General features: G+C 49.6%; 1 protein-coding gene across 1 annotated transcript; it reads right to left on the reverse strand.

Moving 5' to 3' along the window:
• Nucleotides 1-27642, reverse strand: CNGB1 (cyclic nucleotide gated channel subunit beta 1; the record flags this gene model as incomplete). The annotated part of the gene is made up of 16 exons (XM_032486426.1): nt 27529-27642; nt 26579-26736; nt 25339-25494; nt 24184-24392; nt 23062-23112; nt 22717-22803; nt 20823-20887; nt 19830-19952; nt 15387-15528; nt 14471-14630; nt 12649-12746; nt 12469-12552; nt 9559-9677; nt 9151-9297; nt 2905-3121; nt 1-318 (listed from the first exon to the last, which is right to left on the reverse strand). Coding segments are annotated over exons 3-16 (1893 nt in total), but the record flags the coding sequence as incomplete, so codon positions are not given.
• Nucleotides 27643-27676: the final 34 nt, after the last annotated feature.

The raw sequence follows: 27676 nt of genomic DNA on the forward strand, positions 1-27676 counted from the left end.
CTCCTCCTCCTCCTTATTCTCCTCCTCCTCCTTCTTTTCCTCCTTCTCTTCCTCCTCCTTCTCCTCCTCCTTCTCCTTCTTCTCCTCCTTCTCCTCCTCTGGGATCTCCACTGACAGGACCTGCTCGCTGGGGTCCAGACCCAGGCTCATGCAGATCCGCACTGAGTGCTCCTCGGGCTGGGCTGCCCCCTCCTCGTCTCTGTCAGGCCTCCTCTGGGGGGCAGGTGGTGGAGAGCGCAGGGCTGGAGGGTCCAAGGGTGCAGGCTGTTCTGGAGCGACCGAGCCCCCTTCTCCCGTGGGGTCTTCAGAGCTCTTGGCCTGGAATCCAGAAAGAGTGACTAGTGAGGCACAGGGGTCTTGGAGGGGTCTAGGACACCCAGTCCCCCCCTTTTCAGACCCCCGAGGAGGAAGATAGTAGAGTGCAGTGGGTGAAATGGAATGGCTGGGTTGGGCAGAGCTGCATCAGGGTTATTTAGTAGAAACAATATATTATGGGGAAGTTTAAGGATTAAAAGTCCTGGTTGGATTTGGTGAAAAGTCTTTGGGATTTTTTAGGTCTCTGCTGAGTTGCAGGGCTGGAAGTCGAATGAAGTTGCCTGTTTAAAGGCAGAGCCCTGGCATTGGTCACTGAGCTGTTGAGGGAAGAGAGACTGTGACCAGGAGGGACAGCCACCAAGGCCTCTGCAAAGCCCAGCCGGTCTGCCTTGCCTGCCCCAGTTACCAGAAATGGGTGCTCCCAGGTGAAGGAGAAAAACTCTAAGCAAATAAGGTAAAGACTGATGAGTGCAAACGCAGCTGTGGCCTGGCCGCTTTTCCAGAAAGTCTCAAAGGTTGAGACCCCCCAGGGGAGGAACAGTCTGGGTGCCACTGGCATTGGGCTGAGCTGAGCCCCTGTATTTGGGGACTTGGTGGTTACCTCTAGCCTCCAGCTTGCAGGGTTCCCGTGGATGGGGTTTCTGTGGGTACAGTTAGGGAACTGGGTGAAAACCCAAGCCTTTGTGGATTCCCATGGCCCTTCCTGCTCTGTCCGACCCCATCTCTGCATGGGAGGAAGCAGGAGGGAGCAGCCCCCAGAGGAGGAGGCCTGATGGTCCACAGCTACCAAGATGCACTTGAGGTGGTGGTCGAGTTTAAACTGAGAGCAGTCAGCATGTTTATCAGGAATAGAGACCCCCCTGATGTTTGCTCAAGTCATAGGGGGTTGAAGGAAGGGAACTGGGTGGGAGTTGGGGAGCCAAGACCCCCCTAGAACCCAAGGCAGCTCTGGGGACCTGCCGTCCCCTCTGTCTTGGTGTTTCTGCATGTTTTGGTGTGCATGTTCCACCCTAGACTCTGACAACACACTTCCAGGGCAGGATGACCAGATGGTACCCATTATGGGATCATCCCGAAGCATCTCGCTATGAGTGGAACCAGAAGGATCACAAGGAGGTTGGTCAAGTGCTTCACCAGGTTTAAAATGCTTTTATAAAAGGTATTCAAGATATTCTGCACCCAATGTGGCAGCCATGAGTAATCTGGGTCCCAGAGGGTCCTAGAGGAGCTTCTCCCAGGTCACAGGGCTGGCAGTGACAGAGCCAGGATTGGACCTGTGTACTTAGACTGCTACTTAAGAGCTCCTTGCACTCTGTCATTCTGCCCTGGCTGTTCTAAAATTGCCTTTTATGAGAACATGCATGCAAATTTAATTCACATCTCCAAGCTGCCTGGGTGAAGAGCTAACACTTACAAGCAACAAACCCCATTTCAGATAAAACCTTTCACTGTCCTGAGAACACTCTTGGAGCTCATGTCCACTGAGCCCCAGACCCTAGTCAGCACTAAAGACCCCAACTTGCCAGCTGAACCCTGCCCTTGACAGTTTGTGAGCCAATCATGTCTGTGGCTAGTCTGGAGAATGTCTTAGAACCCCAAGTGACTTTGGTGTCACTCCCCAGACACCTGCTGTCAAATGGCCAATGGACGGGTCCCCTGGGCTGTGATACCAGGCTGGATTGGATTCTGTCATGCAGACACTGCTGTCCCTCCCTGCCACTGAGCTCCTGCCTAACCCCATCCTCCCTTTCCCAGCAGCCTCCCTAAAGGGCAGTCGTGAACAACCATAATTAGCACAATCATTCTAATTGGCATTCTTGGCATTAGTCACAGAAAAAAGCCCCAGAACTAATTTTAAAATTCCCTTTAGATTTATGGGGGCGGGAACAGCCAGCACCATGCCTGTTGCCTTGGCTTCTCCTTTCAAATCTGTTAAATTGTCACAGACACAACATTAAATATGAGAACATCACTGTCGTCTGGTAACAGACATCCCTGCCCAACTCCCACTGCTCCTACCTCCACAACAGCACCCGGACTTCCATTTGGGGGAACGCCCTCTCTGCCCCACACCCAACTCTCAGTCCAGGGATGGGCATATGCGCCAGTCTGCCCAGAGCACCACACTGAATGGCTCAGGAATTGACACATGACCCAATTCTGTCCAATGACTATGAGCCCTGGGACTTTTTGCTGGAACTACTGGGAAAGAGGTACTTTCTGTGGGAGCTGCTCAACCAGGAGGATGTAATCTTGGGGGATGTCATCTTAAAGCCTGCCTGGGATTGGGGCCATCCTGAGGGAAGCAGAGATGACAGAATGGCAGAACTCATCCAGTTGGCATCATTTGGACTTTTAGATCCAGCCTTGCCTGAACTTTTCAGTGACTTACCCCCAATAAATTCCCTATTTTCTCAAGTTAATTTAAATGTGCACTGTCGCTTGTATTTCTGTCACTCACAACCAAATGAGTCCTGACTGATTCAAAGAAGAAAAAATATTCCCTAAAATTCAGTGTGTGGGCCCCTCAGCCTTCTTTCTGGCACGTGGCTGAGACAGACCAGGTGGCTAGGTCTCCAACGACATTACCTGTTCCAGCAACCGCTGCTGTCGTGCAGCTGCCTCCAGCACAGCCAGCTCCTTGAGTCGAGCCCTGAGGTGGGCAAGCTTGCCGCCTTTGGCCCCCTTGGCACCCATCTTTCCTGCTGCAGCCAGGGCAGCACTGAAGAGCTTGGGGGTGCCCGCCCTCGGAGGAAGGATGAGCACGCTCTTCTCCTTGGGCTTGTTGTTATTTCTCAGCATTCGCCTGAAAGAAAGCAGCATCCGCTAACATCACTGGCAAGCTCCGGTTCTGGCAGAGCCCTTTCGCTGAATTGTGTGATGACGGTTGTTTTAGCTAACGGTTTTTGAGCTTTTCTGAGCCCAGCATGGCACTGCTTGAGGTGTCACATCTCACTGAATAATCAGAACAATGGAAGTTATGTGGGTCTTACTGTTGGCACCTTATAAATGAGGCTCAGAGGGGCTGAGTAACTTTTCTGAGGTCACACAGGAAATGAAGGAGACTTTAATATATGGAATCAGAAATAGGATGCCCAGGTGAAAGAGAGCCCAAGCTTTTTGCTTCTCCTTCTTTTGCGTGTCATTTTACCATCATCACCATCACTACTGTTAACACTTACTGAGTGTCTGGATTCATCAGACCCTGTGCTCAGTCCTTTACAGGCAGTCATTCTTTGGTGACCCCCTGTGATCCTTTTCCTGGTGTTCACACCTCTGTGTGTCTCCCTCCCCTTGAGGGTGGTGGGACACATGACTTGCTTTCAACCAATGTAGTACAGCAAGGGTGAGTGAATGTCACTTTTGTGAATGTGTCACATAGGATTGTGGTCTGTCTTACAAGGAGACTCTCTCCCTTGCTGGGAGATGAAGCGATCAGCCACTTTGGCAGAGGCCCACATGGCAAGAACCTGAGGGGAGCCACCAGCCAACAACTAGCAAGGAACTGAGGCCCCCAGTTCTACAACCATGGGACCTTGGAAGCAGATCCTTCCCCAGTCAAGGCTTGAGATGAGACCCAGCACTGGCCAACACCTTGATTACTGCCTTGTAGTGGACTCACCCAAGCCATCCCCCTGACTTCTGACCCACAGAAACTCGGAGATAATAAATATTGTGGTTTTAAGTGACTCAACTTGTGGTAACATTGTTATGCAGCAGTAGGTAAGTGATGTACACTTGTCCTGTAGTCTCACATCATCCTCACAGGTAGTCCTATTATTCTCCCTTGTTTCAAATGAGGTTATGGAAGTGAGTAACTTTCTTAAGGCCACACAGCTAGGAAGTGGCAGAGCTGGAATTCAAACCCATGCTTTTGACTCCAACGCCCCAGGTCTTATTGATTACTAAACAGCATTGTAGTCATTATTTTCTTGGACGCTGACAATACTCTGTGACATGGAAAGGGCTGGGATTATTCTACTGACAGTTGGGGAAACTGAGGCTCAGAATGGGAAGAGTGGCAGCCAAATTTGCTAGGAAGTGGCAGAGACAGAGTTACAACCCAGATCTAACTGCAATATACCACCCTGATTCTCTAAATAACGGGAGAATTTTCCATCAAAGAGAGCCTCAGCCTTTTATAAGGGATTGTTCATGTTACAAATATGTGATGAGTGGTCTGGCTCAAGAACAAATGAGTTTTGCCTGCAGTCTAGTGGGCCTAGACAACTAATTGGCAAATTCATACATCAGGGTTCCAGCAAAACTTGTTTGTTTAAAAATGAGGCCATTACTGGCTGCTTATCTAATCAGAGGCAACGGATTTAAATTGTGCATATTGATATTAATTGCCCAAGACTTGCGTTTTCTAACTGAGGCTCCCCCAGGAGACCATAAACATGATAATTCATCAGAAGCCTTTTACAGGACCGGCTCTGTCACCTGTGTTATTTGAGTCCATAATTCACAGCACTCTAGTCTGCGGGAAGGCTCGGCGTGGTACTCAAATGACACGAAAGAACCATCTACGGGACCTTTGCTGATTGCTAATGGCTGTCTCTGTTTTGAAACATCGAGCCAGCTCTGGGACATTTCCAGATTAAGAACATTTATCCTCATTTTCAGATGACACGCACTTCACTATAATGACTGTATAATTCACCCCTGGAGAGAGTGGCATGCCTGAGACCTCTCTGCCTCATTTCTTGGAACGGCAAAGTCAGAGCCAAGCATCTTACTTCTTTGGGGCCTCAGCCCACTCCCCCGTCTGTAAAGTGGGGAGCTTGGACAGAATCCCACATGTGGCTCCCAGCAACTCAGACAGCACCAGGCCCTGTGGGTCTCACACCCATCTCTCCTTGGATGGGCTGAGCTCGTCCATGATCCCCTGCCTCTCTCCGCAAGCTTGCCTGTCCAGAGAACTAGCCTCTGATGAATCATGCCACGGTCCCCTCTGGACTTCAAGGCCCATCGGCCCCCTCCTTCCCCTGGCTGCCTCACGCCAGGACACTGCAGGCATAGTCAGGAGCGAGCCTCTGAGGGATCCTAGTTGATTTGCCAAACCCACACCTAACCCAGCCACAGGAACGGGATGACAGCGATAAGCATGGCTTTTCTGAGCAGATCTCCCCTTGCAGGGGGGAGGAAGGAAGGTGAGGGGAACCTGGTGCCCATTCTCAGCCATAAACCATCAGTTCTCATTATCCATGGTAGTTAAATTCTATAAAGTCCCTGCAAACACTGAGTTAGTGACTACTGACCCATCGCTTCTGAGGGGAATACAGGATTCCGTTCCTGTGAGCCTCTCAACACATTTTCATCACCTGATCGCTCCATAGTCTGGTCTTGTGTGTGTTTCTGTTTAAAGACATCTTATTTAATATAAACCATTGATTCATTTAGAACGAACTTCTGGCTCTCTAACCCAGGCCTGAACGTAGGAACACAGACAGCACTTCAGCACTACCCCCAGGGCCATTTTAATAGCAAAATCACCAATAAAAATCACAAAAATGTGAATCATGTGGTCCAGAGTGGACCACAAAAAAAAAGTACTTGTTTACAATATGAGCCGAAACAAGAAGGCAGCGGGTCACCTTTTTCAACTTTAGCAGGGAATGTGCACTTCGGGGGACTCAAAATTTTCGCTGATCTGTGCACATCTGCAAATGTCCACGTAAGCCCTTGAGTACTGATTTTTGGGGTTACGACTAAAACAGCGCCTTGTGTGTGCTATACTCTAACATTGGGGCTACATCCACTCACCTAGGGGCTGCCAAAAGGATCCAGTAAAAACCTAAGTCACAGTAAGTCACTCCTCAGTATAAATCCTGCATAGCTCCCATCTCCCTCAGGGTAAAAGTCAAAGCCATTGCAAGGCTCACCTACAAAGTCCTACCCAATCTTATCCCTTCCACATCTCCCATCCCATTCAAGCTATGCTCGTTTGATTGCTGGTCTGAGGGTATACTGAGTCCGTGCCTCCAAGGGGCCTTTGCACATGCTGGAATGCTTTTCCCTGCAGGCAGTTCCCCAGCTCACTTCTTCACTCTGTGCAGTTCTCTGAAATGCCACTTCCCCAGGATGACTTTTCCTGACCAACTGAGCTCACAAATCTCCCTTCTGTGACTTTACGTTTCCTTATGGCCTTTATCCCCAGCTGACACATTCAGTTCTCCACTGTTGGTCTCCCCAACTAGGAGGTAAGCTGCTTTATTCCCTGCTGTGTCCCCAGGGCCTTGAACTATATGCTCAATAAATTATTGTGAATGAATGTTGGTGAGTTTGTTCCCTTTATCATGACCATTCTCTGTCAGTTTATTTATGGTGACTGAAATAGAAAATAAGAATTTGTGATAAAGGCAAGGGCTATCCAGCAGACAGGTGAATTAAAAAGGCTTCATCCTTTTATCCATGGAAAAATTATAGACAGAACTTAATGGATAAAAAGGAACAATTATTATTTATAGTTATTGAGCGCTCCATGTGCCGGGCCCTCTGCTGGAGACACAACATTATTTTACTTAATCATCTCCACAATCCTTATTTTACAGTGGAGAAACTGAGACCAGAAAAGGTAAGTAACTTACCCAAGGTCACACAGCCAGTACCTAGCATGGACCAGATTTGAGCCCTATCAGCCTTCCAAGCCTATTATGCGTTTCCTACCACAACGTACTGCCTTCATCACTCAATTTGAAACCTGGTCTAAGGGTCTGAAAGCAAAAACCTGCTTTTCCACTCCCCAACAACACAACATAAAGACACACAAGGTTATTCACTGCAGTACTATTTATCATTGAAAAATACTGAAAATAGCCTAAGTGCCCACTCATAGGAATGCTCTGCAGTTTGTCAAAAGGAATGAGGAAGCTGTCTGTGTACAGATAGAGAATGTTCTTCAGGATTTATTGTTGTGTGAAAAAAAGCCAAGTGCAAAAGAGAATCTACAGTATGCTACCCTTCGTGTCAGACAGAAAGGGAAATAAGAAAATGTTCATGGAGCTGCCTATTTTTGCAAAAGGAAACACAAGAAGAAAAAAGTGGAACTACTGAGTTTGGATTCCTACAGAGGGTGGGTGGCAACGGAGGTTGGGGGAGAGTCTGGCCGCTTCTCTGAGCGCGCTGTTTTGTAACATTCTGCCATGTTAATGTTCTACACATTCAAAACACAAAAAATCAACAAGGATCAGGGTGGGGGAAACCCTAAAATGGATGCAAACCAAAACGTGTGAACCTCACTGTGTATCAAATGAACAGAACCACCACACTAAAGGGAGGAAAACAGAACTAATCCACGTAACTTTGAGCACAACACCTCCATCAGAGGCACTCAGGCCAAAGGCACAAAGAACTGCTTTCTACTTGGAAGGAGTCCTTCTTCCCAGCAGTAAGGGACAGGCATTCTGGTCCTGCTTTCTCTATCTTGTAGGACTGAATAAGTGAATAAATGTAATAAGGATAAAGGGAGTCAAATTTTTCAGTGTTAGAGAATATACAAATATGGAAAAAAAGATTAGAATGAACTCTGTGATGCTGGATTGAAATTGCTAGCTAGGTGGAAATAGAGATAGAGATGTATAGAGATGCAGATAGACACAGACCAAGAAGTACATGCTGAGATATCTGTACCTGTATGTGCAATATATATATATATATATATATATATTGTGTATATATATATATATATGTGTGTGTATATATATATATACAATATATATATATATACATATATATATACATGTGTGTGTATATATATATACACACACATGTATATATATTTGCATTTCTACAGACAGGTGTATATGTGGGTATATTTCCCAGCTCTGTCCACTGTGGAGGCCTAATAGCACCCCACTAGCAATGAAACCACTTAGTACTCAGATCCTGGTTTCTAAAAACCATTCCCCTCTAAAAGGAATCAAGCCCGCTTGGAGAAATGGCCATTTCCGGGAATGTGGCAGGGAAAGGACTAGGTGAGTCCAGGACTCCTTAGCGTGCCTATAAACAAGCAGGTGCTAAAATATGATGGGGGATGTAACAAAGATTCACTACAGCCAGCCTGAGGAGGCACCCAGTGGCCAATCTGGAACAATTTAGGCATCAAAATAATGACTGTAACAGGATATCCATGGAATAAAGCAAATTCATACTGTTACAAATAGATAAATGAATGGACAAGTGAGAAAGAAAAGAAAGCTCTTGTTACAGTAGAATGCTAGCTAATAAATGTAGAAGCCATGATGGAGTTAGAAAACGACCATTTGCAACCATTGTGGCAATCATTGCAAGGAACCTTCAGTGGATGCTGAAAGTAGTGAGTTAAAGTTAGACGAGGAACAGGAAGTCTACGTCATCTCAAAGTGACTCCCCACTCAGTACTCATTAATTTCAAAGAAAAATCATAACTTTAGGGTACAGAAACTTTAACCAACATCATCAGTACTGGGAGAAAGCAGCATCACGGCACTGAGAAGGACACATCACTTATGAGCAATTCCTGCCCAAAACGCAGAACCTATTCAGAGACGTCAAAATCATTAAACAGAGGGGAAAGGAGAGGCACTTCAATCCCTGATGGAGAGAGACCAAAGTCATTGGGCAATGTCTTACAACATGGGATCCAGGAAGAAGAAAAGAAAACTGTAAAAGACACTGTTGGGACAATTAACAAAATTTGACTATGGATTAGGGCTGAGATAACAGCATTGTTTCAATATTGAACTTCCTGATTTGAAGCAAGCTACTACAGTTGTGTAAGAAAAAGTCTTAGTCCTTAAGAAATGCACACTAAAGTATACATAGATTTTTTTTTTAATTAAAAAAAAAAAATACCTGGCCTTCTTCCGGAGCAACTTCTGAGACTCGGGGTAATGCACCAAAATTTCATTCAAGTCCTTCTTATCCAGAATGAAGAGGTTGGTAAACCCGTGGGCCACCACGTTAGCTGTGCGCCGGTTCCCGCCCCCAACAGCCAGCAAGCTGGGGCAGAGAGGGAGGGAGGTCAGACCCTTCAGAGGCTGCAGTCTGGATCACACTAATATCTTCATTTCCAACCCCCGGCCTGGAGCACAATGATGGCCTCACGCAGGTGAGAGCTGGGCCCACCTGCACGTGTCAGCAGGTACGGGGCCATATCCACAGCAGTTTCTACCAAAGGGCCCTAGAGGACGTGGTCCTACCCACTGGCCACCCCCTTCCCCCAGCCGTTGACCAAGTCCCCTCATGTCACCCCTCTCTGACCTTATTTCTCCAAAAACAGATCCAGCTTTCAGCGTCACCAGCACAGCCTTCCCATCTGGGCCACCCAAGACCTGCACCTGTCCCGCCTGGATGATGTACATCTCCCGGCCTATCTCCCCCTGAAACAGAGAAGGGGGGAGTCCCTCTGTCATCACACAAAGGCGACCCAAAGCAGTGGGGCTGGGGCCGGAGGCTGGTGGTACAGCACGGAGGAACCCAGGCTGGGGTTCAGCCCTGACACCAACTTTGGTGTATAGTGTGGGGACAGTCATTTCCCCTCTGGGGCCTCAGTCTCTCCATCTGTGGACTGGGAAGATGGCCTGCCTGCCTGACAGCATTACAGTGGGGAGTGAGTGGTGTGATGGAGAGGAAAGCACTAGACAAGGAAGTGCAGGTGTGATGCTATTTGGCAAATTCTCAATTATGTGCTGGGATGGAGAGCCAGAGGCATGAAAGGTTCACAGTGGTTCATACAATAAGCTGACACCTATGCCTCCCCCATATCTGCCCGGCACTGTTCTAAGTGCTCTGCGCGACTGAGCCTGCTTAATCCTTAACAGCCCTCTGAGGTAGGGATTCTTTGCCCAAATTTACAAAGCTAGGCCAAGGCAGAGCTGGGATTTAAATCCAGGGGTTCTAGTTCCAGAGTTCATGGTTGTTACGAGTTGAACTGTGCCCCACTCCCCCAAATTTATGTGTTGGACTCCTAACCCCCAGCTCCTCAGAGTGTGACTGTATTTGGAGATAGGGTCATTGCAGATGTAATTAGCTAAGTGAAGATGAGGTCATACTGGAGTTGAGTGACACGCCCCTAATCCAGTATGACTGGTGTCCTTATAAAAGGGACATTTGGGGACAGAGACAGTCATAGAGGGAAGACAGTGTGAAAACGCAGGGAGAAGACAGTTATCTACAAGCCAAGGAGAGAAGCCTGGAGCAGATCCTTCTCTCGCTGTCTCAAAAGGAACCTCCCCCTCCGACACCTTGATCTTGGACTTTCGGCCTCCAGAACTGTCAGACAATACGCTTCTGTTGTTTAAGCCATTCCATTCTTGGTACTTTGTCATGGCTGCTCTAGCAGACTGATACAAGGGTCTTAATCCCAAATTAAACCAAATGAATGAATGCGTGAAGGAATAGCTTGTTTCCGACTACAATCAGAAATACTGGGTCTGCCATGCACCGTCCAATCCTCGTGCCCTCACGGGCTGTGCCCTGGCCCGCTACCTCACACTTGGCCCATTTAAAGGGAGAGAGACCAAGGACAGGTAAGTGGCTTACACTTCTGATTCATTTGACCAATGTTTCCTGGACATTTCACACATGCAGGATCTTCTTAACAAAAAGGAAGGAAATTTTGTTTCTCTGTTTCAGTGTCCGGTTTGACACAGGGCCAAAGTGTGAGGGGTGGAAAGAGCTCACCCTCATCTCATTAACCAGCCCAGGGTAGTTCAGGGCTGGCCTTGGGGGGTTGTGTCAGCAAGACTGTCACAGAGCAAAACCTGACAGCAGAGGGCGCCATTCACACATGTTCACCAAGTGCTCCCTGCAGCTCCCACGGCAAACTCCCCAACAATCTGATTCACTTTTCCTCCTGGAAATTAAAGTCTACATTACCCTTGAGGATGACAGCAACGGCAATGGCACAGCTCTGTGCCAGCCACAGGACCAGACTTCGCAGGCACACCTTTTTCAATTCTCACAACCACCCCATGAGGGAAGTACCATCAATATCCCTACTTTACCCATGAGAAGAGCCAGACTCAGAGATGGCAAGCCACTTCCCCAAGGCTGCACAGCTAAGAAGTAGCTCCAATGTCAGACAAATCACTCTCTGGCTCCCAAACCTCTCTTGGCCTCTAAGGCTGAAGCTTTAAGTTCTCAGCCACCGGCACCATCCTCGTCCTCCTCCCCACAGCTTTCGGCTTCCAGAAACTTCACCGCTGCACAGCATACAACTTGGAGATGGGGGCCTCCTTGGGTTGAAGGTACCTAAGTCTTACAAGAGGTTCTTGAGCAATATTTTCACCCCTGCACACACACCTCGCCTTACTAACAGCTCTGAAATCTGGTTCCTGCTCCCCGACCCCGATCACTCACTCACCGAGTGACCTTGGTCTCACCTTGAATCCCAAAGAATGGGAGCAGAAAGGGCCTTAAACACTGTCTGGCCCTGGGATTCAAACCGAAATGTTTCCCATAATCAGGTGGGTGATGTAAAGGAGAGAAGGGAGCCTATGGGGCAGTGGAGGGTGGTGGGGCCTGTGGCATCAGGAGAGACCTTCAGCCAGCCCCTTCACCACTCCAGCTTACTCTTGCTATTTGGGAAAGTGGGACTCAGTGCTAGCAGATTTTCTGTTTTCAGCTAGAAATCTGGATTTTTATGTGACACCTTCCAAGTTTTAAAGGTTGGAGACTAATTCAACATTTTTTTTTGGAGTAGATAAAAAAAAACCACTCATAAAACATCTGTGGACTGATCCTACGTAAGAGCCATCACTTTGCAACCTCTGACCTATCCCACCCCTTCTTCAGCCCCATTTTCCTGGTAGGAAGACCAAGACCCTGGAAGAAATTCCATCTACACGGTCAAGACCCTGCCCCTCTTTAGGTTCCTCACTTTCTTTTTCTGTAAAGTGGCGTTCCTCACCCTAGCCCCCATGTTCCCATGAAGAGGGAGCCAGGCCAGAGGCACATCTGAGTTCAGTGCCTGGAGCTGGACAAAGCCTCCTTGGGCCAAACAATCTGAGAGCCCCGGGGTCAGCTCGCCGTGCTCCTCCCACTGGCAATCCTGCTCCCCCCAGGCTTGCAAGCCTCACTGGCCTGCAAAGGCACCCCCTCCAGCCTGGCTCCCAGCAGGCAGGGGGCTGTGAATCCCTGACCATGCTGCGACTGCCCCGGGTCTCTCACCTTCTTACACACGTAGTCGTTGGGCAGGTAGACGACCGAGCGGAGCCTCTTCAGCATGTCGAAGATCATCTGCCGGTCGCAGCCCTGGCCCCGAGAGGAGGGGAAAGGAGCTGTTTAGAGGAAGGCGTGGGTTCGGGGCCTCCCAGAGTCCCGAGCGTGGGGCCCCTGGATCGGTCGTACCTGGAAGAGCGCCACTTTGCTGACGATGTCATAGTTCACGTCAATGGCGAGGTCCAGCCGCATCTTGTCTGGAAGCTGCACCATCAGCTCTGACTCATCTGCAAACAAGAGCCTGGCGAGGGTCAGAGACATGGCCAGGCCCCTCCCTCACACCCAAAGGGCTGAGCCCACACTGCTCTGGCTGGGCCCGTGGCACACCATTTCTCTACCATTCAGAACCATTCTAGGTTGGGAGGGTACCCTCTTTACCTCCAGGCCTTTGCCAATGCCATTCTCTCTGCTGGGAACAACCCCGTTCATTCATTTTTCAGAACCCAGCACTCATGTCACCTCCTCCAGGAAGGCTTCCCTTGACATCCTTCTACCCAGCTATTATGTTATCAGTCCTTGTGCCATAGCACTTATAATGCCTTTTACTGCAATTGTTTGCCAATGGTTTGTCTTCTCCACTCACGTTATAAGAAGAACACTAGCAAGAACTAAAGTATGTGGAGCATTTACTGTACCAGGCACTGTTTTACAGAATGTTTCACCAAGGTGATTTTATTAAATCCTCCCAGCAGCCCAAGAGGCGCCCCACTACTATAACCTACTTTACAGACAGGGGAAGGGAGGCTTGGGAGGGCAGTGACTTGCCCATGGCCACACAACCCAAGGGATGGAATCAGGACCCCAGCCAGGTAATGTGGTCCAGAGCCTATCCTGGGAGAGCAGTATGTCTGCCCACCATGGGGTCTACAGTGCGCAACAGAGAGCTGGTAACTAGAGACAGGAGATGCCCCTCCAGGCCCTAATGCTGTTCCCCACCCACTGTACCACCATTAGCTTAGGGCTCAAGTGCTGGGTCTGTGCAACCCTGGGCAGGTCAGAGCCCTCTCCGATCCTTAATATGTGGCCTTGTGAAAGGGGGCAATGATAATGATGTTACAAGGCTGTCACTGGAATGAAATAAGACAGTGGAAGTGAACATGCCTTGGAAACTATTGTCATGTGCATTGTCCACAGACTTGCCAACATCCCCAGCTCAGGAGAACTTGGGCCTGAAGTGTGGCTTCTTTGAGACATGAATCCCACAAAAGGGGGGGGGAGGGGCTTTCATTTTGCTGAGGGCCTTGGGGGACTCTAGGTCACACTGCCAGAGGCCTACAAGCTTTTCAGAGGCCTCCAAAAGGATGTCGAGGCTCTGAAAGCAAAATTACTAGCTCCTAAAGATAAAAAAAGGAAACATTAAAAAAAAAAAAGTCAATTAACATATAATTAGCATATTCAAATTTCACTAAGGAATCCATTTAGAGTCCATTAAATATCACTACATTTGGAAACAATTTACAGGTAAGATTCTTACACTTTGCAAGAATTACTGAGCATACCTCATCATTGACATGAAAGCAGAAACCACACTGAATGAAAATGCATTGTTTTAGCCAATTTTGGAAGCAAAGTATAACATCAAAAATCTACAAAATATATATGATATGTATGGATGCATATGAAGAAAAAGGGAGACAGAGACAGGAAGTCTTCCTTTCCTCCTGACTTCAATTGTACTTCCATCTTCGAATGGAGATGCATTTCAAGGTGGGGCAGGGCATTCAGGAGACAAGCCCCTCAGGTCTTCAGGAGTCTCCTGATGGCCCAGCATGGGGCACTCTGAAGTCCTCCCTAGGCCCTTCTCACTTAAATGTTGGTGCCGCAGCCAAGAGAGGCCCCAGTGCTCACAGCCTCAGGGACACAGGACGAGGGCAGGGCCCAGGAAGGCAGGGCGCTGGGTGGGGGCAGCTGATGGGAGCAGGAGGCCAGGGAAGCGGAGGGCCAGTCTTACCCAGTATGCCTTGGGAGTGCCAGGTGTACTCGTACCAGGTCTTGACACGGTTCTGCACGGACCTGGGGATCTTGTAGAAGTTCATGTACTTGACTGTGCTGTCCATACAGCTGCGGTAGTAGGTCTGTCCCGCGGTGGCGGCCCCCACCACGTCTCTCATCTGGCGGCAAGGAGGGGTGGTCAAGGAAGCCACTGGGTCAGAGTGGGGCCCTGAAACGGGCTTTGGGGACATGTGTCATGGGCACAGTTTCTTAACATGGACCAGGGTGCATGCTTGCAGCAGTGGGTGGGGGTGGTGGAAAGCAGGAGAGAGGGGGAATTCCAGGTCCACACCAAAGGTGTGGCCAACAGGGGAAGTTCTGCCTCCAGTGTGGACATGGATGAGAGAGGCTACTGGCCCCTCAGGTGGCCTCAGGTCCCTGGGGCCACACAAGGTGGGAACCCGACTAGGCTGAATCTGGTACAATGTGGCCCCTCGGTGTCGAACCAGGTGTACTGCTCCTCAGTCAGAGCCCCTCAAAGGTAACTCTGAGGACCCCTGATGGCCGCCTCATGCACTGACTACAATATGAGCTACACCCCTCTGCCCATAACACACACAGATTAGAATCTACCAGGGGCTTTTCTCCAAGGAAACAGTCCAAATCCTCAGCCTCTGCAGAAAGCCATTCATCTCAGCTCTCCAGATGTCCTGAAGGGACTGACATTTCAAATGGGAAGCAACCTCAGAGAGGAAATGGGACCTGCCCCCCCATCACCACCCCTTCACCCAGCAGCTCCCAGAGCTCCAGGCTCCTGACTCTCAGTCCAGTGTTCTTTCCTGGGCTTAGTCTAATAGGAACAGGCACAGATGGTGACTTTTCTGGCAGCCAAGGGAGGGAGAGGGGACCTGCAGGCAGACTAGTGACCCAGCTACCTGTCCAATCATCACGGAGAAAGCAAAGACGCCCGTGAAATAGTTCAGACCCTGGAAGACAATTTCAAAGAGTGTCCTGGGGTCGGGCAGGCCGCCAATGGTGATGAGGGTCTTCACAGCCCAGTAGTAACAGCGAATGTAACTAGGGAGAGAAGAGGAAGGGGACCTCAGTCGTCACAGGCCCCAACCTACACAGCCTGGGCAGCCTGGCTCGGAAAGATGCACGATGTGCAAAAGAGAAAACACGTCACAGCTCCTAAATGCAAAACCCCACCTCTCCCGCCGCCCACAGAGCCCTCTGCAGCTTGTAGAGCATGTTCACAGGTGCTGTCTGGCTTGGTCGGAGACAGAGGTGTGGGTGATGGGGTCCTACCATGTGGTAAAAGGCATAGGAAATGCCCCGAGCTTGTCTAATTATCACACAGCAGCAAGAGTCCCTCACACACCTGTCCACACCTTCAGACTGCCCTCCCAGGGGTGAGATCAGCAGGGCCTAAACCCAGGGCACTCTCAGACGGCTTTCCTGTACTTCCTGTCCTCCTCCCAGCGCACAGGAGCTGTCCGGAGCCTGTCCTGGCTCCAGTGTCCTGATATACCAGGAACTCAGGGCCTCAAGCCCCTGGCCTATAGCAGGCACTCAAGAAGTGGTCACTATTTTGGAAGTTATTATTAGCCATGACATTGGACTTCTGGAGGAATCCTCCTTCACTGCTTATGCTTTGCCGATCTTGGGGTTCCCCAGAGAATCTCATTTGGAAAAGAGTAACACTGCCAGGGAAGTGTGCCCCTTCCACTGCGGAGCAGCGAGAGCTCCCCAAGTCTCTGCAGAGGGAAGTCCCAGCCAGCCAGCGCCATCCTCCCCTTGCCCTGCTTGCTAGTCCTCCCAGGCCTGCCTGTGATGGGTGCCAGGCACAGCCCAGGACGTAGGTTCTTAGCCTGTTGGGACATTAACCCCTTTGACAATCTAAGGAAAGCTAGGAAGCTTCTCCTTGGAAAAGCCAGCCTGCTCCCAAAATGTAGCCAACTTCAATGGAGGATTGTGACCCCCTTAAATCTCTAGATCCCATGTTAGGAACCCTTTTCCTGGTGTGCAGGCTTCCCCGTAAGAATGGCCAGAGCTAGGAAGTTGGGTCACTGACTCCTGTCCAGGCACGGGCTTATTATTGATGAGAAATCTGCATGTAATCCTATCTCCATCTTGTAGATGGGAAGACTGTCTCAGAAAGGGTGAGGGCCTTACCCAAGGTCACAGAGCAAGGGTAACTAGTTTAGTGGGTAGCTTTCAATAAGCATCCAAGCCTTAAAAATAAGGAGATATATATGGGAACTCTCTGTACTTTCCAATCTACTTTTTTGTAAGCTTAAAACTATCCTAAAAAAATAGTCTATTAACTAAAATAATAATCATTAAAAAAATCTTATTATTGAATAGCTTCTGTTCTTTTTGCATAGAAGGGGCCTTCAGGTCCTCTCTCCATCCCCTTGTGAGGGGATGAATGAATGAGTGAATGAATAAGTAAATGAGTGAATGAAGGAATGGTCTGGCCAGGAGCAAGGCTGTGGATGGGTGCAGCCGAGGGAATAGGGAGCAGGGCCGGTGCTGATGAAGGAGTGCTGGGCCCTGACCCCATTCCGACACACTCCACCCCACGACTGATGACAGGACTCCCCTCCTGCCTGCCTGGACTGCCCCGGACCCTGGGACTCTCTATTTAGGTGTGGCTCCCCCTCAGGCCACAGGCCCATCACAGAAGGTGACAGCTGATGGCACTGTGGCCAAGGTTGGGGCATCTGTAAGGAGTAGGGGATGTTTGGAACCAACAATCACTACAAAGAAGCCACTGGAACATTAGTGACCTGTTGTGTGGAAGGTGTCAAAGTGTTGACAGCTGGATTGAGAGCATTTTGCATCACTAGTGGGCACAGCCCAGGGTGAGGCAGGTCCTACCCAAGGTGACTCGCTGACCCCTGGACTCTTCCTCTGCCTTTTTGTCACCAGAGCTGACCGAGTACCCGCTATGGCCTGGCCCTGGACCAGGACTCAGATGCACGTAATCCTCAGTTACTTCTTCAAGATGTGGGTCCCATGATCAGCACCATCTGGCAGATCAGGAAACTGAGGCTCAGAGAGGAGAAGTGACTCACCCACTGATAACAGGTGGCAGTGCCGGGAATCACCCCCTGGACTCCTGTTTCTAAAGCCTGTGCTCTGAATCTCCAGGCTCATCGACGACATTGACCCCATGTGCTTCTGTCTTCCCGCACTGTCCTCCATCCCCGTCATCACGCAAACCCTGACTTGGCCTTTTTGTTGTCCCAACAGACAGATCAGCATCCCCCTAATGGGTTTGTCCGTCTGCTTCCTGCCTGTCCTCCTGTCCATCCTTCAATCAGCCATCTTCAGGAGAGTCATCTTTCTGAGATTCCCCTGGGCTTTGAAAGGCAAGAGGTGAGAGTTTAAGTGGGTAGCTTTCAATAAGCATCCAAGCCTTAAAAATAAGGAGGTATATATGGGAACTCTCTGTACTTTCCAATCTACTTTTTTGTAAGCCTAAAACTATCCTAAAAAAATAGTCTATTAACTAAAATAATAATCATTAAAAAAATCTTCATAAAATGTTCATACCCTTGGCCCTGCCTTCCCTCTTTATGAATTTATTATGAGAAAACAGACCAGAGGACACAGATTCCTATACACAGATGTTCCTGCAATATCGTGTCATCCTGAAAAACTGGAGATACCTTAAGTGGCCACTGATAAGGAAATGGGTAAATAAATGGTGGGATCTCCGTATGGGGGGGCAGTGATATCATGGTTTTCAAAATTTTACTGATGGGAAAATATGCGCAATATTATATTATTCTATTACCTTTTAGTAGCATTTTCCTCACACTTTTACATTTCTAAGATTGGGATAATTTTATAATCCATGTGTACATTTAGTATAATATTTCTTTTTTCCCCAAAAAACTGTATTGACTAAATCCTGTGTCATAAAATTAATTAACTGCATCTTAGAATCAAAGAAATATAGTAAAGCAGAGCATATTCCTATCTTTCTGTTATAATCACTATATATATAAATTTATATATCAAAGAAAAGTGAAAAAAACTTTGGCTGGTTCCCCATTGCCTAGAGTAGCGCTATCCAATAAAAATGTGATGTGGTCCACACACATAATTTAAAATTTTCAAGTAACCACACTTTCAAAAAGCAAAAGGAACAGGTGAAATTAATTTTAAAATGTATTTTAGTTAACCCCCAAATCAAAATTAATACCATATCAACATGTAACCAATACCTTGAAAGTTATCAATAAGAAAGTTTACATGTTTTTTCCTGTCTTCCAAGTCCTGTGTGTTCTCTGCACCTACAGCGTATGCATCTCAGTGGCCCTTGCAGGTCAAGTACAGTAGCCGGGTGTGGCCAGTGGATGGTATCAGACAGCCCAGCTCTAGAAGGTGAGGCTGACTCCGCCGTGGGAGGCTGTTTGGCAACCTGACCCCACCTCCCTCTCCAGTTACTTCCACACATCCCACCCCCTCCAGCCACACAGGACTGTTCCCAGCTCCTTGACTCCACTGTTCTGTAACTCCACACTATTCTTCATGCCGTTCGCTCCCCGAGAGGTTCTCTGCCCCTTCTCTCCACCCACCAAGGCCAAGATCAAACTTTACCTTTCAGAACTGACAGTCCCAAGCCCCCTCCCCAAACCCTCTACAGCACCGGGCAGGAAGACAATTAAGACTCTGTCGCCACGCTGTCTGGGTTCAAATCCCAGCTCTCTCAAACTTATGAACTCTGTGACCTGGGGAACTCACTTCACATCTATCACCTCATTTGCAAAACGGGGATGATGATGGTATCTGTCTTGCGTGGTTGTTGGGAAGATTAAGTGAGTTACTATGTGAAGTGCTTAGAACAGGGCTAGTCCGTACAAGCCGTCTCCAATGCTTGCTGTTGTTGTTATTATTATCAGCACGATCATCATCGTTATCACCACCACCAACACAGCCCACAATGTACGGCAGCCCTCTGGACTGGCAAATAGATTTCACCTAGCTTGCCAGCTCCTCCACGGCTAGCGATGCCCAGGGAGCTGTGTTGTTGAGCAGAATTCTCTGGCCTCCCCCTGACTCAACCATGCCCATGGGATAGAGGACACACACATGTGGTCACCTGGCCAACTCTACTAGACCTTGGGGTGCTGAAAGGATCTTTTTAGCAGGTCTTGTTCATGTTTGTGATCCCCCTCTGCTTGGCACATGACAGGTGCTCAGGAAATACTAGATTAGTGAGGTCATGGAGATGTGAACCTTGAGCCTTATTATGTCAGTGATTCCTTGGGAGCAAGGTGGCCTCGGCAATGTGGCAGCAGTGGGGCTCCTTTCAGGGAGTCTTTGGGCCATGAATTATTATTAAGAGGAAGACTATGGCTCACCTGTTTCCCACACCATCATAAACCCAGTGAGTGGAGCCGAGACCCTCATAGGCCGATGCCCAGTAATACAGACATGAGTTCAAATGTAAACTGTAGAGCAAATAGGCTGTGGTCCTGATAACCCTGAAGAAGGAAAGAAAGGTATGAACACAGCAGCAGAAAGAGTGATGGTGGCATCGCCCCCAGGTGTCGGGACTGCAGGGACAAGCCAGTCTTCTCCTCCCCCAGTGCCCACCTCAGAGATCCCGCCGCTGGAGCCGCATGGCCCTGCCATGCGGGGTGGGATGGACACCTGGCCGATGGGAACCAACGGCTGGACTGGGCCAACCAGCAGCTCTTTTGAGCCTGCACCAGTTAGAAATGGTGATGGTTAAACAAAAAGTTGTCTAGACTGGGGTCTGGAATTGGCACAGAGCTCCATGTGTAGACAGTTCTGGGGAAGTAGATGAGCTGGGGTGGGGAGAGGGGGTATGCATCCATGCAGAGGGGCAAAGAAGGGACTAAAGAATGCAGGGAAGCACTACTCCATGAGAGATGTGGAAAGGAGCCCTGTCCCTGAGCGTGGCCAGGCCGGTCTTGTGTCCCAAGCTTGGACATCCGCAAGACAGTGACATCTGAAAGGCAGCCCACTGTGTCCTTACAGCCACCTCTCTGTGTTTGAGTGGTTGAGGGTGAGTTCCTTGAGCTGAGGCCAAATAGAGGCCCAGCTCCCTGGAAATGCAGAGGAGCCCTGGTCAACCTGTGTGTACCCACCTCACAATTGGGGGAAACAGGACATTCCTTGTTCTCTAAAAAACAAACATCCCTTCACAGAGGGGCCAGGAAGAGGCCCAGCTTCCGGTGGGAGGCAGTGGCGAGGGGCCCCACAGGGCCAGGAGAGCCCACAGGGAAGGCAGTGAGGGCAGAGTGCCTGCTCCATTCTCGCTGCAAATGTCCTGGGTCCTGTGTGTGCATGCATGTGTGTGTGCTTGTGTGCGGCCTTAGGGGTCTCACCTGTAAATGTAGGCTTTGCTGAGGACGGATTCCAGGCGGTTGTTAAACTCGAAGAAGGCCATGTACTGGGAGGAAGAAAAAGGTATCAGGAACCGCCTGGGGTGCTGCCCTCCCTTCTCACGGGTGGCCCATTCCCCACGGGTGCCAGGACTGAGGGCTCTTTCTGCAGCCCCCTGGCAGGAGAGGGATGGAGAATGAACACTGAAAATCAGAGGTCCTTAGCCCTTTAAGGAGTGAGAGTCAGAAACTCCATTTATGAATGTGATGGAAACCCTGGCCCCTCTTCCTTGGAAATTACATATAACCAGTGTTCTTACAGTTTGCATAGAGATTCAGGGGACTCCTAGACCTTCTGAATCCCACCATGAAACTTTTCGTGTACATGCATCCCAGGTTAAGGACCTGTTTTCCATGTTTACTTATAAGGATAACAATTATATAAAGAAACAGCATCCCTAACACTCCTCAATGATCTCCTCCAAAGGCTTATTTACTGTAATAATAAAAAGAAGAATAAAAAGTATAAGAATGACTTCTCTTTACTGAGCACTTGTGTGACTGTACTTGATACATGTTATCTTAGTACCTACTCACATATGACGTGTGTATTACCATTCTCCTTTTACAGAGAGGAAGCTGGCACTCAGGGAAGTTCAGGAACTTGCCCAAAACACACAGCTGGTAAGTAACAGAGCCAGAGTTCAAACCCAGATCCACCTCAAAACTGCAAGCTCCTTCCATCACGCTACACTTGCCTCTTGATCTCTGCACATGGACTGTTTGACCTTTGAAGATGACACTGATGAAGATCCCCTGTGGGCCACACTAGCTGTCGCCCAGGTGTTCATTCTAATTTCCACCCTGAGTTTACACGGGATGAAGAAGGATCACAGACTTGGATCCCCACTTTGGACCCGAAGAGTTGTGTCCTCTGAGTCCTGCTAACCGTTAGGTGTGTGAGTTACTCACCCTCGCTACCACTACGTGAACCAAGATCTGGATCCCACTCTTGCATTTGGGATAAAAACATGGGCTATGGACCCAACCTTCCTCACTCTAATGTTTGGCTCTAAAGCAACCAGACAGCCCCCAGGAGGCTGGCATGTGTCAGACAAGGCTGGTGCTGCTTCCAGTTTCCCTCTTCCTCTGGGAAGCCAGGAAGCTCGGAAGCAGCTTCTGTGTTCAGTTTCAGCAAGATGTGCTTTCTTCTCATCAGGGTACTTGCATTCTTGCAGTTTGTCTCTGCCCTGTTTCTCTGGGTTATTAAAGTTACTGCTTTTGCCTCTTTTGTAAGTTCGCTCATTACCCCTTTGAGGAGGAGGCATCAGGCATCACATAAGGAGAAAGATGAATTTAATTGGTTTGCCAGAAAAATCCATTTAGGGGGATCCTGAGTGCTCTGACTAGCTGTCCACTCTGATTGCATTAAAGGACAGTTGCCAGGTCACCACTCTGCATTTTGTCATCCTTGTTGGGACACTGGCTCTGCCCCAGTGGCAGGAGGAATGGCTGTAGTGACACTGTAAGGACAACAACCAACGATGCACATTCAAATCCATCCTGGGTACTTCCTGGCTCCTATGACCTTGGGCAAGCCACCCAAGCTTTCTAAGCCTCCGTTTCCCCATCTTTTAGATGGAGACCATCACAAAGAAGAAATGCTGGTACTGACAATATTCACTTCATAGGGTTGAGGAATAAGCACTAGTGAAGCCTCCAGAAGAATATCTAACACAGAGCAACCATTAAGAAGCACTAACAATTGTAAGGAATTTCCCATCTTCCCTCGGGCCATGCATCCCTGGTGCTGCTCAGGGCAGATGTGAAGATGCCAGTACTGGCGCAGAGCATGGAGGAGCCAAAGGCCTTGGATGGAGAAGCCCACTCGTCCTACCTTCAAACAGCGGGGCAAGCGCAGGAGGGGATTCACACCGAATTTCAAGTAGAGAAAGTCCAAGGGCAGGAGGCAGAGCATGTCCATCTGAAATGTCAGCGAGACACTACGGTGTGTAAAACAGGTAACACCGGGGTTGTGGGATGGGGTGAGTGGTGGGGGTCTCCACCTTCAATGGAAAGGTGAGGTCAGAACGCCCCTGGAGGGGCTGAAACTAGGGCATGCCACCAGCAAGCCTCTGTTTGGCTACCCGGCCCATGCCGGTCCTGGGGGAACCGGGTCACACTGGCCCCAAAGTATGCAAAGCCCCCAGAGACACCACCTTCCAAGGTCTCTGGCACACACCTTAAAGCGCTGAGATTTCAGGTAATTGTTGCGCATCTCCTTTTTGTCCGTCTGTAATAAAATGGAATAATGACAGTGAAGTGGCCTAAGAGCTTAACCCCTGACCCCACTGGAGCAGCAAGGGTAATCTCCACAGAATCTCCACCTTCCTATCAAAGCAACAGCCCCATGGCCACGGAGCCTAATGGACTAGCGGAACTTTTGTGAAAGCCTCCCAGTCCGCAGGTGGGCCTGCAGGTGGGCCTGCTGGTGGGGAGGTTGAGCTCGGGGCTGCAGGGAGTCGTCCAAGGCCACCCAGCTCAATTCTGACTTGTTGGATGGAAAGCGAGGATACAGAGCTATTCTCTCAGCACACTGGTCTCACCTGGACCATTTTCAACCTTATCCACTGAGGAGCTAGCTACTGCTCTGATCAGACCAGGAAAGAGGCTACCCAGGGAATTCTCTTTTCTCTGAATTTTTTTAGAGGCATAACCTCAACTTGTCTGTATACAGTGGAGCAGGTTCTGCCAGCGTGGAATTTTGAAAAGTGGCCTGTGTAGGGAGATGGGGACCCTGTTAAGTCAGTCAGGACTTCAGTTTCCTCCCTGGTAAGCAGGGCCTGCATCAGAGTACAGGGTCCCAAACTGGGCCAAGTAGCATGCTTTTTGCAGGACCGTCAGGAAATGTCAATTGCCAGAAGTTACCTGTGCTGAGTGCTCTGCATATGTCACTTCCATTGATCCTCACAGCAATGGTATGAGGTGGGAGTGATTATTATCCCCATTTTACAGATGAGGAAACTGAGGCTCTGAGAGGAGATACAGCTAATTCTGGTAGGGCCCAGATTTGAACCAGTTCTGTTTGCTCTAAAGGGCATTCTCTGGACCACTTCTTCATCTCTAATTCCATCAGGTGGTCCAGGAACCATTTTGCCCACAAGCAATATTTGATGTGTGTAGTTTGAATGTATCAAAGATGTGTGAAATAAGCCACCATGCTGTTGAATAACCATGGGCCGGCATCCCTGAGATTTCCTTGCTCATTTCTCTTCCTCTCCATCACAGCATCAAGGGTTAGCCCCACAAAGGCGCTGGCTGCAGGGTCAGCCCCCAGCCCCCCCTTCACCTGCCTGTGACTCACAATGACGTCCCCGCCTCGGACAAACTGCAGGCGCAGCTGGAACACGGTGATGTCCAGGAGGTAGATGAGGTCGCACAGGTAATCCATCAGCAGCCAGAGGTGGATGTTGTCCGGCGTCTGGTAGGGGAAGGCCCAGCGCACAGGAATCAGCCAACAGTTCCAGTTCCAGGCCAGCACCACGAAGAACAGCCACAGGATGTACATCAGGTCTGGGGGCAGGCAGGGGGCAAGAATGTGCTAGAAAGTCAGCCTGAGGGATTTGGGTGGGGCTTTCTGCTTTCCACTTGTCTGTCTGCGCTTTCCTACAGGCAGTGTATGTGGCCCTTCTGTAACTTGGGAGAGAGGGTATGCAAAACTATCTTTGATATAGAAATAAATCCTGGCTGGGCCCTAATAAACCGAGTACCCTGAGGAAGGCATATGGGGTCATTATTAGTTAATAAACAGCTAACTAGAAAACCCTTTTGCTCTTATTCTTGTTGAAATTTTCCAAAGATGTGTTTCCTGCTTTTGTAAAGTTGTAATAGTAGATAATGCATAGAAAGATGGACAGATGCATACAGGGGCATGGATAGATGGAGAGTGGAGGTCACCTGGGCATTTTTTTAAAGGACTAGTGGACACCAGGGTTGGAGTCCTGCCCCCTAAATGACTTCTTGTGTAACCTTGGAAAGTCCCTCTCTGGCGCCTGTTCTGTCCTCAGAGAAGTCACAAGGAGAGGTCAGGTAAAAAAAGGCAGGGAGATCCTTTGTAAACTGTAAAGTGCTGTGCACACATGAAGGGTTGTTATTTCTGAAAAAATATACAATGGGCTAAAAGGCAAGTGAGAAGGAATTCCCTTCAGTTGTTGGAAGAAATTTTCCCCTTTTCTGCTCAGAGCAGCAGCTCTGGGAAGGAACCAGCAAGAGCAGAGTGGAAAAAAAAGTCTTGAATAAGGGTCAGGAGTCCTGGGTCTGCCACCAACTAGTTGTGTCGTTAGGCCAGTTAACTTCTCTGTGCCTTAGTTTTCTTGTCTGTAAGATGGGTGTGATCTTATGCTCCTAGTCAGGGGACTTTTCGGTTGTTTCTGGCCCCACCCTTGTGCTGCGCCTACCCCCCACCTCCTGCCCTCTCACGTTATGTGGTGGCAACGCCCACTGCCCATGCAGGACTCACTGGTCAGCGGGTCGATGCTCTGGGGAAACCGGTACTTCTTCCAGGGGCGGCGTTTGAACTTGCAGCAGAGCATGTCGCAATAGTGCTCCTCCTCCACCTGCCCTGCTTCAGCGGGCTTCACGTCCGGAGCTGGCTCTGGGGCTTTTTTAGCTGGGGCTATGGGATGACACCAGTGACCATCAGACCCAACCCTGAGGCTCAGGTAGAAGGTGCAAAGAGAAGGCCCCCAACTGCAGACTCTGGAACTGGAGCTGAGGGGACCCTGGTGCCATCCCACAACCTCCTGCAAACTCTGTGTGCTCTCCTTGCTGCAAAACCCACAGGTCCTCTTTAATAGTGAACTGGGCACCTGCCCCAAACACCCTCCCCAGCTATCTGTCTGGGACCAACTCTCAGGAGCTGCCTGAAGCGAGGTGTTTCTGGGCAAGTTGAGTATCTGCTTGTGTGTCTGTGCCTGGTCTCGCTCGGTTCCCTCTAGAGGTCTAGGGGCATCTCATACCCAGGACTTCCACTTCCACCACCCAGGGCCAGGAATTAGGGAGACACTGCTCTAGGTTTTTCAGAGCAGGAATCTCAGCTCCTTCATCTCTAAAATAAGACACCAAATGGGATCCCAGCCTTCCTGTGCATCTAGGTGATGTTGCTATTAACCTAGCGATTGGTTCTTACAGGTTCAACATGGCTACGCTTCTAGCTTTAGGATTGTGAAGTCAGGCTCTGGTAGGTCCATTGCTCGCACTGTAAGTTCTAAAGCACAAACCTCCTTTGGGAAGACCCAGGAGTCCCCCCTGGCAAGAGAATATGGTATTTATTTCCTCTTGGCACCTTGAAAGCAGGAAGCTTTCAGTAGGCCCATAAGAATATTGCAACTGAGGCCTCTGGAAAATAAGGCTGTATCGTTCTAGAGTGGGTTATGGACACCATCCGAGTGTAAGACCCTGAGGTACATCCCAGGGTGGAGCGAGCACCGGCTTGTCAGGGGGAAAGGGGCAGAAGGTCAACAAGGGAACTTGCCCTGGGGGAGGGAGTGGCTCATTGGTCAGAACTTTGACCTTCTTCCTTCCCCTGGACACAAGCTAAGCCTACACACAGGGGACACAAAACTCCAAAGAGTGGGGATTTGGGCTTCTCTCAAGCATCCCAGTCGTTTCCTTGGGACCACCCTCCCCACGAGTTGATAGGGGCTCAAGGAGCCCAGCTCCACCCCTGGCAGGTGGGCCACCCCCAGCTCTGGGCTCACAGGGCTTGGGGCTCTCCTCGTCGGAGGTGACGTCAGGGTCGATGAGCTTCTCCTTCACCTTCTCCGTTCGCTCCTTGAAAAGCTTCACCAGCTCCTGGAGCCGGTCGTTGATGATGGCGCTGTTCTGGCTGGCCGTGGAGGCTGCGCGGTCCTGGTCACTGCAGACACACCACCCAGGGCTGAGCAGGCTGCGTGGGAAGGGACCCCTGTGCCCCCGGGCAAGAACTGGCTCTGTATCCCATCTGGCCTGAGGGGGTAAATCCTGCCCCAGTTTTCTTCTGACATCAGAAACATCAAATCTACTTTAATATCTGCTTGGAGGAAGCACAGTCTGGAATAATGCCCAGGTGCCCAACTTTCAGAAAACATACCATGCAGGCTCTGATTCAGATGAGCAGTTCTAAAAAAAACTTGGTTTCTGCTTGTGATTTGGGGGGAAACTCTTGGAACTCATTTAAGGGCTGTTAGCCCCAGTCTGGGGTTCACATGAGACACAGGACAGATCAGAGAGGAGACAGGGCTATGTATACCCTTCAGGAAAACATCTCCCACTGGCCCAGCCCTTGGGACAGTTAGACGCCAGAGACTCAGATCCCAATGCCCTCGCAGAGGCCTCTAAACATTGTTCCACAGACCAGCTGCATCAGAATCACCTGGCAAGCTTATAAAGATGAGGATTTTCCAGGGCCCACTCTTTGTGGCTCTGGACATGGCTGGACCCAGAGTCTGAGCCCATCCTTCAGATTGATTTTGCAGAACTCCTGAGCCAGCCAGAAGCAACCTGGGCAGGAGACCCAGCCCTGTCTTACTGCTTGGAAGCCACTGGCACAGTCTGCCTTGGGGTGGAGGGCTCTCAAAACATGCGTGCTCCCCCAACTCACCTCCCTTTGCTCACCCATCCCCACCCAGGCTTCTGACTCCCTGAGACCCCAGAGGGAGCGCCCACTTACTCAGTGCCCTGTGGGCTGGTAGGGTCCGACCAGGCGACCACAGGCGATACAGCTGGTGACAGCACCCTGAGCCCTTCAGCCTCATCATCTTGGGAGGGCAGCCTCTCCCTGCAAGGACACAGGCTTGGAGGGGGCCTTCAGGGAGGTA

Source organism: Camelus ferus, chromosome 9 (assembly GCF_009834535.1).
Source record: "Camelus ferus isolate YT-003-E chromosome 9, BCGSAC_Cfer_1.0, whole genome shotgun sequence".
NCBI classification, from domain to species: domain Eukaryota; kingdom Metazoa; phylum Chordata; class Mammalia; order Artiodactyla; family Camelidae; genus Camelus; species Camelus ferus.